This window comes from Apteryx mantelli, chromosome 8 (genome assembly GCF_036417845.1).
Source record: "Apteryx mantelli isolate bAptMan1 chromosome 8, bAptMan1.hap1, whole genome shotgun sequence".
Taxonomy (NCBI): domain Eukaryota; kingdom Metazoa; phylum Chordata; class Aves; order Apterygiformes; family Apterygidae; genus Apteryx; species Apteryx mantelli.
Genome location: NC_089985.1, coordinates 22,554,187 through 22,563,800, shown reverse-complemented (window position 1 = coordinate 22,563,800; position 9,614 = coordinate 22,554,187). Strand labels below are relative to the sequence as shown.

Sequence of the window (9,614 nt, the reverse complement as noted above, 5' to 3'; positions counted from 1 at the left end):
GCGCCGCGCCGCCCCGCTGCCTGCCGACGCGGCTGCCGCTCGGCTCCGCACCCGCGCAGCACCGCCCTACGCGGGATGCACGGAAAAGCGCCGCGCTCGGCTCGTCCCTGCCGGGCCCCGGCGCCCCGCACCGGCCTGAGGGAGCGGAGCCGCCGGCCTGGCGCGGCCCTGCGCGCTTGCGGGGCCACCCGCCTTGGGGGCGCCATTTTGTCTGCGGCCGAGAGGCGCGGAGGGCGCGCTGCTCCCGCCACCATCTCGGCGTTACCATCGCCCCCCGCCGGCGGGTAATACCCCGGCCACCCCACCGCCGGCGGCACCGGGCCGGGCTCCCCGCGGCGCTGCGGCCGGGGGCGAGGCGAGGCGAAGCGAGCGAAGGGCCGCGGCGCGCCTGCGGCAGCCTCAGCCGCAACCCCTGTGGCGCCCCCGCGGCGGGAGGCGCGGCCATGTCGGCACTGGCGCGGGAAGAGCTCTCGGCTCTCGCCGCGATCTACTGCGAGCCGGACGAGTGCGAGGTGCTGGCGGTGTCAGGTGAAGGCGGCCGCGCCGCGCCGGCTGCCCTGCGCGGGGGCCGCGGCTCCTCGCTGCGAGGGCGCCGGGGCCGCCCGGCGGCCATTTCGGGGCCGCCCGCCCCCTCGCGGCGCGGCGCTCTCGGCCGCCCCCTGCGCCTGCCGCGCTCCCGCCGGCGGCTGCCGGGCCGGGCTCTCTGGCGCGGCGCGAATTTCGTCCGCCTTTGCGAGCGGCTGCCCTGCGGGAGCCGCGGCCCGGCTCGCCCGCGGCCCCGGTGGCGGGGCGCTGCGGTGCCGCGCGTCTCTGCGCCGGCTCTCGCACAGGGCTGGGCCCGGCGGCTCTGTCACTCCGCCACGCAGCGCCTTGGCGGAGCACGGCAGTGAGAATTTGCCAGTCACTGCTAGAAGTGTTTAAGCAAATAAGCGGTTGTATTTCCCACCTGTAACAAGACCAAAATCTCGTAAAATTTAATAGGGGCGCAGCTGCTGCAGTGTGTAACAAGCTTTGGGTCATCTCTGTCTTTTTCTTGGGGCAAGGTGATAATCTGGGCCGTATGATGCACCATATGTTTTCCGTCTTCAGTAGTACGTGTGCGGCTGTAGGTTTTGCGGAGCTGTGGAGGCTAATCTTGTGTGTGTGCTGTAGCTCGGAAGGTGAGAAGATTTGTGGTGCTCAGGCCCATCAGCTCCTGCAAGCTGGAGGCTAAAAATACAGTAACTGTAGGTACGTTTCCTCCATGTTTTCCACACCAGCCATGGTGGCCGCTGTGAACATAATTTTGAGACATCAGTTCTGTCACTGTGAAGGTACTCAGCAGGAGGGACCGCGTCTTGGCAGATCCTGTGTGCCTCTGCAGTTACCCCTGCAGGGTTAAAGAAGACCCTATCAGGTAGGACATGCAAGTGGAGTATGTCCATCCAGATCCAGGGCATAAGTACACTTTGCTCAGATCTTGGCAGACGTGATACCTCTGCTGTACCTGTGTCAGAGACTCGGTGTCTGTTAGTGGCCCCCCGTGCTGGGAGCTGTGGCAACGTCTGCCGGTTCCCCAGGAGAGCTGGGGCTGGGAAGCAGCCTCCTGCGGAGCTGGCTGCAGTAGGGATTACTGGAGACCGCTGTTAAACAGGGGTGCAGCGGCTTGCCTTTACAATTTGTCTGCATACGTGCTCTGCCTGAAGGAACTGGGACTGAAAACAGCTTTTGCTCTTTTGGTATGAAATTACATATGGATGCTCTTAAGTGGTTCATTTTAACTAACTTAGGTTACTAAGAAAGTCATTGAATAAAACCCAAACTTTTATTCAAAAACAGATGTTGAAGTAGATTCACACAGAACAGCAGGTGGTTATTTGAAAAGAGAACTTTATGTGTAGACAGTCTCAGATGGATGAAGCCATTAGTGTCTGCATGGAGCACAATTAACCAGGGTAATCTGAAAACAGAATTGTTTTGTGTCTAATTCAGCTTGACACACCTCTTGCTCTAGAATAGGCAGGCAATTTTGCTATTTTATATTTTGGATTGGTATTTAAAGAGTATTTTAAAAACAGGATTGATGAAATGTTTCAAATGAGTTCTGTTTTCTTGAAAGTCAAGAAGTTCAGAAATGTTAGTTCATGCATAGTTTAAAAAATACAGTATCCAGGCTTAGCAGATGTTTATTTAAAAAAATGTGAACGTATCTGAACATTGCATATGCATGTCTGTTTCTCCAAATCTGTTTGAGAAATATATGTGCATACTTCTCCATACTTCATATACAGAAGAATTATTTTGTGTTTATAAGTAACCAGGATGTAAAAGGCTTAGAATCCTTCCTGGAACATAAAGTGAAGTACAATGAGTGCAAACCAGGAGCAGGCTATTTTATTTATATTGATGTGACATGATCTTGCAGGGCCTTTAACAAAGCTGTTTTCATAGTATGTTAGGATCTAGCATCTCTGGTTGATTTCCATCATTTTCTGCTGGAAATTAAAAGATTATTCACAATAAAGATTATTATTAGTTCTCTGGCTTTGTGGGGGATTTCTTTTAGGTTGGAGGAACAAAATCCTTAAGTTTGTATGAAGTTATTTTGCTGTATTCATTAGTTTATGTTTATTTTATCTCTATAAACTGTATAACTTGTCATTGATAAACAATGCAGAGATATAACTTCCAGTAAGACTATTATGTTGTCTCTGATAAATTTAGAGTAATTTGCATGTAGATCCACAGGATAAAAAAGGAGGCCTTTGGGGATTTATGGTTTTGGGAAATGTAAGAAAATTCTTTTGCGGATCTCTTGGTATGCTAAAAACTTCAGCTTTCCAGTATCTAATAATGACGTATTCAGACTGCAAAATATGTTTTTATCAAAAACAATGTATTAATGAATTTAAATAAACTAATTACAGCATATCTTTCTTACCTTACATGTCTATTTAGAAAGATTAGCATTACAGATAGAAATCCATAATTTACTTGTTAATCTGTTCTCTTCTGATTTGCTCACCAAGCTTGCAATAAAAATATATTTATATATTCAAAGCTTGTACTTCAGTAGGTGCCATTTTCTGAATTTAAAAATAGACTGCATGTGTTGCATAAAACGCCTTTGGGCAGGAGAGGAGGGGGATATCTGTCTGGTTGACATGGAACATAAGAAAAAAATCTGAAGTATGCTAGAGCTAAATATACTGATAAGCATGCAGCTATGGGGGAAAATGAGTTACCATGTATTGGGTTTAGTCTTATTAGCACATTAAATGCCAACAGAATGGTAATATCCCACTCTTATCAGAAATAATCACCATTTTGCTGTGAAGTCAACTCAAACCCTGTAATGTGTGCAAACAAAGGAAATATTTTCTTTAGTTACAAAGGACAGTGATCATTTGCTCCTTGTTCTGCCAGCAGTCTACAGTGTTGGTGTAGAAAATGAATGTTGTGATGTTGAAATAAACTTTAGATACTGTAGCCCCACAAACATTTTGAACCAATTCTCCGTTTAAAAAGCAAGTCTGAAGCAGATGTAAATGAGTGTGGCTGGTCTTTTTATGATGGCTGAGGGTGATACACCTTGGGACGTGAGACTGCGCTGCTTCTTTCGGATTAGTTCATTGTCGCAGGGAAAGGTGCAAGATTTTTGCAGGCTTAAGAGTATGATCACTGCAGCGGGAGCTTCTTGCCAAAGGGGCAAGGTTGGCCTGTCGGTTTATCTGTCGCTTACTTCTGAGTTGCTGAGATCTGTTATGACAAGTTAGTGAAAAATTCCTGGTAGAATTATCAGAAAGGTGACATGGTTTTCTGTCACTGTAATTAAGCTGGCAATAGAGTATTATTCTTCAACTCAGTTACAGACTGTGCATTTCAAAAATTTATTGGCAACATAGTTTAAAATAAAGTGGTTCATGAGCAGGAATATAATAATGCTAATACCGTGCAGCCAAATGCAGCTTGCTTGGAGCCGGCCGCGCAGCTGGCAGGGCTGCGCTGCTGAGAGGCAGCTGGCAGGAGGTGCGGGTGCAGGTAGGTGCTGGCTGTGCGCAGTGCCATGCCCAGGTGTGCGCAGAGACCCTCTGGAGCAGCCCCCGAGGGTCTGGGGTCCCACGAGGTGCAGGGCAGGCTTTTCTTCCTGTAGGTATGTTCATGTGTGCCGAGCCGAGTGCAGTGGCAGAGGAGCTGTCGTTGCTGGGGCCTAGCGATGAATGTTTGCCAGGGCAGCTTCAGCAGAAGACGGAGGCAGGAGGTCCACCTTGGACCTTGAGGTCCACCTGCATAGCTACCGCCCATGAGCGAGGGGCTGTGGGTGCTGCACGCTGCCAGATGGGCACTCTGCAGACTTGAATCTCTCCCCAGGCTGGTGTGTTTCTTAGGAATTAACTTGCTTTACAAGAAGTCTGACATCTTTAGCCGTCTTGCAAGATTGGAGACAATGCCTGTTAATAGTGAACGAGGCTTTGATGCTTAGTGCTTGTAGATATTTCTTTAACGTCCTGCTGCTAGTTCTGGATGTGAATGGGTGTAATTCCCTTTAATTCACTGGACTTGCACCTTCTGCTTTCAGTGCCGGATTTGACTCTGTTCAGGACAGGGATGGTTTGTAATTGTTTGGAGACCTCTGTATTATAATACTAGACTTTGATTATTGGGTTTGGAGGGTTTGCTTATTTTATTTTGTCACTGCTCTGACCTAGAGAATTTTTCACATGAACCAGGAAGGAAATTTGTACACAACCCCCTGGCTAAGCTCTCTAAAGTACTTCTGTCTGTCCAAGTCACTTTTAGATTCTTTCACTTATTTAATAAGGTTCAAATATGATATCATAGAGAGCACCGAGGCTGGTTAGCAGTGTCAGCAATACTAATCAGACATAATTCGACTGACTGTCATGTAAAGGAAAGTAAGATAAGGGGACAAGAAGGCAAGTCACTTCAAAAGAACTCCTCTGAAACACAGCTCTGCTCTAATCTGTCTTTCAAAACTGGCTTCTCCTGCCCTCGTAGAATGAATCAACCTGACATTTTAGCAATTTTTTAAAGAAATGGGGTGAAGTATTTGGAATGCATCAAAGGGGTGAAGCAGAGAAGATCTGAAGAAGATCACCTTTTATCTGATATCCTCTTTTTTTATTGCAGAGGAGCAAAAGTAGGTTAGGTCTTTGTCCCCTCTCTTCACTTTATGAAGTTCTGTATTGTTTTTCTGTGAAACATATTTTAGTCTAAGAAGAGTTTTATTGCAGGAATTACTGTACATAACTTTCATATTAAATGTCTTTGATTATGCAATTTATCAGAAGGATGGGGTCTTTTGGCCTTCATACTACATTGTAATGTACCCTATTCACGCTGAAAATAATTCTATTCTGAAATAGATCAAAAACATATGTGTATTTAGGGACAACAGAGATGACTCAGTTATCTCAATCCAACTGTTGTAAACACAGAAAAAATAAACACAGTTTCTCTGGAAGTTATAGAGGACAAAGAATTTCACTTTTTTCTTTCCAAGTCACTTTTCAGTGTAGAGCTGTCTTTGAATGCTTGTCTTCTAAAATTTTCAGTGCAAGTTTATTTGTCTTGCACTGGTATTGATAGTAAAACTCTCACAGTTTTTCTTGGAGGAAAGTTAGGCCAGTCCTGAGTGCTTCTAGAAGAGTCTCTGTTTTCAGTTGTCCTTGCTGCTGCTACTCAGCTGTAGAAGCTGATTTGTGTGTTTCCAAGAGAGAGAATCCTTTATTACTGACTTGTCTAGGCTTTAAAAGAGCCAAAAGGTGTGAATGCTTTTTAGAATGTGCTAATAACTTTCCTTCTAGTATGGTATGGAAGTGTTTCATTTCCGGATTCCCTGCAAGTATAGCTTGAGCTACTGGTTGCAGGAAAAAAAAAAGGTTTAGAATGACAGTCATTTGAGTTGAAATGTTAAAGAAAATAACATAACTTACTAATGTGTATGTATTTCAACTTCAAGCAAACTGTTAATGTTTATTTTTTAATACTTTCCAGAGACGCATGGAATTACGTTTAGAATTCAAGTCAGCGTGAAAGAACTGCTGGATACAGATGTACTTTTAAAGCTGTTATTTCACTTACCAGTCAATTATCCATCAATTCTGCCAGATATTTCTGTTAGCTCAGACCAGCTTACAAGGGCCCAGTGTATGGATGTGAAAGATAAATTACTTGAGCAAGCAAAGAAACATCTTTCTGAACCCATGGTACACGAGCTGGTTCTTTGGATACAGCAGCATCTTAAATATATCATTAGGCAATCAGCAGCAGTTTACAGTGAAAAAAATACTTTGTCAAGAGGAGCAAGTACAGAGGATGGTATCTGGATGCTCTTTTTGCATTTAGATCACATGAGAGCAAAGGCAAAATACGTCAAAACTGTGGAAAAATGGGCTTCAGATCTAAGGCTGACTGGAAGACTGATGTTCATGGGCAAGATAATATTGATTCTTCTTCAGGGTGACAGGAGCAACATTAAGGTGCAGGAACAATGAATGTTGACTAGTTCTATCGATTTACCACTGAAACCTATGTGTCTGAATATTTTGTGTGTGTTTTTCTAACATTAACAATTTTGGAAGCAGATTGATCATTAGGAGAGTAGGAAGGCCCAATGACTTTATTCTATATTTAAGAAAAAGAAGTTATTCTATGGGAAAACAAGTGAAGCCTATGGACCTGTCTCCTGTGTTGCTTTGCCTTCCACTGTGATCATCCCCCTGTGTTCCCCATGTTTTCTGACTCTAATATGCTTAGATTCCATCTCTTGTATTCCCAAAATATCCAGAACATACCCATAAAATAGAAAATTTGTGAAAAGAAATTGGTAACAGACATGTTTCTAGCTCATTTCTAACTGTTTCCTTTCTTGCTAATTGGAGCACGTGGTGTTCATACCACACACCTGGGGTTTGAACTTCTTTTCTGTACTTATGAACTCCCACTGAATTAGGCAGGCCTTTGAGGTGGTATCAGAGGAGAATGATTTGGCTTTTCAACTCAAGTTCTCTAGATCGCTTAAGAATCTGTGTAACTTAAAGCTAGTGAATAGAAGCAGGCATGCAGTATTTGGGATGGGCACTTTCAAAGTTTGATTACTAGGTTCTGAAATAGATCTTTTCATTTAGCATAAATCTTTGCATTTTACTAAACTTCAGAGATACTAGGTGAAATTTAATATTTTGTTCTTTTTCATGCTTAGGAGTACTTGATTCTTCAGAAAACTTCTAAGGTAGACGTGGACTCAAGCGGAAGGAAATGCAAAGAGAAAATGATTAGTGTACTGTGTGAAACAAAAGTACAGTCACAGCATACAAGGTATAATTTAGTACTGTTGTGGATAGAAAAGCAACTGAATCGATAATTACATTCTGACAAATCTAGGCATATTCATGAGTTTTCCTTGTACACTGTAGGTTTCAGACGTTTGAAGTCAAAGACTATTCAACTCTGGATGAGCTACAAAAGGAATTTGAAGCTGCAGGCCTTACAACTCTTTTCTCTGAGTTTGTACCTCCTCTCTTAAAATAAAATCAAAATAAAATACTGGACTTTTTGACCAAAGCAGCAGTTGACTGTGGATGCTGATGGAAGATAAAAAGACTAATTTGGCAAACGACTCCAAAGCTTTTCTGCAAAAAAACCCGTCAGAAGTAGCCATCCTCCTGCAAGCAACAAAAGGCAATTCATGCATTAAGAATTGATGATGTTTTGACTTTATATATTGATAACTATTTCCAAGGAATGTGGAGTTAATTGTGATATTTGCACACCAAACATGAAAGACTTGGGGGGGGGTTTAAAAGAATAGTCTTCTAATTAAACTTTCTTTTCCAATACCTGTTTTCATTGTTTTGTTTTTGACTCTCTCTCATGATAGTGGTTTTTCAGTGGCCTGCTAGAAAGCATGATTAATTTTGTTTTCAAAACTTACGTAAGTGTATTTCTGTAAAAAGCATAGCGAACACAAATTTGAATATGTGAGGACAGCATATGGTTTATATCCTATAAGTGTTCATCTGCAAACTTTTCCTTCTCCATTTATTTGACTCTGTAAATACTTGAATGTTGATTTAAAGAGAAAGTTTGTGTCACTTGGAACCTGAAAAAAATTTTGAGTGTCTATTTGAATATTACAGTTTTCACCCCAAAAGGTATAAAAACACCCAAGTAGAGAATTTAAATTAATTCAAAAGTTGTATAACAGCTGAGGTAAAGCCAAATATTCAGTTATTCTCAGTTAAAAGATCTATGTTGACAAATTGCGTGTTGGTGGAGTCTAAGGTCCTGAAATGATTCAGAGGCTCTCTCTGTATACCAGCAAGGTCTGGCAAGTATCGAAAACAGTAAAAGGCTTATGCATATGTGGTGTAAAGAAAAGTAATCAGTATCTTTCTGCAAGTCTATATGTTGTAAGGTTTTGCCGGATGGATTTTTTTGTCCTCAGCCAAATCTATAGTTTGAAATCCCTCACTCTTCTGGAAGGAGAATAATAAGGTACTTCTGGCACAACTTGCATCAAAATCTGAGCCATTAACGTATAGCTGGGGCCTTATCCGACTTGCATATAAATCATTTGAGAATTCTTTCTGTTGATTTTGGGAATTGAATAGTGTACCTAATATGTGATCTCAAATTGCATGTGACTGCAAAAATAATTGAACCATACAGTTGTGGCTGTCTTTCTTGCAAGATCAGGTGTAGACTCTCCAACTCTTTCTCACTGATAAAAAATAGTATAATTAGCTGTTTAAGAGAAGCCATTCATAGGGTCAGTGACTGCAAGTTGCACTCAGATATAAAATCATGTATTTTCTTGAGTATTATTATCAGATGCCTTCTTGATTAACTGTTTGATAAGAGCTAGCATTCTGTAGTAGCCGATTTGGGAGGAAAAAAAAACAAAAACAGAAGCTAAAGAACAAATGGCACATGGGTAAGTTACAGTTCTCTTCTAATCTGTGTTTATTCTCTTGCCAAATGGAGTTGTTCTAAGAAGCTTGATGATTTCTGTATTTCAGGAGCCACAAAAAGCAATTTATGCAATGGATTTCTATCACTGTTGAATTTGTTACTCACTAACTTGAATTGGACAAAGCAACAAGTCCAATGTAGGAAGGGATTACAGTTTTTGTGCTTGGCTTGGTGTGCTTTAAGAGAATTACAAATCTGATCAGCCTGATAACTGTTCAGACAGCAAAGAATAACATGAAAACTGATGTCAGCCTGATTCTGTCAAAGCAAATGCTTTTGCCGACCCATCAATCAGTCAGTTAGTTTGAAGGGTAGGAGTATATCTTGTTTTCAGACAAGTAAACAATATTCTTAAAGGTTGTTCTTTTGGAAAGATGTTGCAGCTGTCTATTAACTGATGGTTTGTTTGCATGTATTGTAAAAAGAGATGGGCAAGCCTGTGAGCCCCTGGGGCAAAAAAGTCATAGAAGCACAGACTATGGTGCATATATTTCCCTCCAAAGGAAGGGAAACAGACACAGAAGAATAAAATGCAGGGAAATGAAGCCCAAACTCCTGAGAATAGTTAGAGTGCACATATCAGTGTCTAAAAAGCAAGTACAGTGTATATAGCTATCAGACATTTCACATGCAAGGAA

General features: G+C 42.6%; 1 protein-coding gene across 1 annotated transcript; it reads left to right on the top strand.

Annotated features, from left to right (window-relative positions):
* RWDD3 (RWD domain containing 3) lies at nt 1-7,841 on the top strand. The gene is made up of 4 exons (XM_067300883.1): nt 1-528; nt 5,998-6,482; nt 7,205-7,320; nt 7,419-7,841. Exons 1-4 carry the CDS (start codon nt 444-446, stop codon nt 7,531-7,533), a joined length of 801 nt encoding a protein of 266 aa, XP_067156984.1. The 5' UTR covers nt 1-443; the 3' UTR covers nt 7,534-7,841.
* The last annotated feature ends 1,773 nt before the right edge of the window (nt 7,842-9,614 follow it).

Excerpts from the sequence above, each read along its gene's own strand:
- RWDD3 (XM_067300883.1), top strand. The coding sequence starts at position 444 with ATGTCGGCACTGGCGCGGGAAGAGCTCTCGGCTCTCGCCGCGATCTAC. Across the intron at positions 529-5,997 it reads CGAGGTGCTGGCGGTGTCAG|AGACGCATGGAATTACGTTT; the intron begins GTGAAGGCGGCC and ends AATACTTTCCAG. Across the intron at positions 7,321-7,418 it reads GTACAGTCACAGCATACAAG|GTTTCAGACGTTTGAAGTCA; the intron begins GTATAATTTAGT and ends TGTACACTGTAG.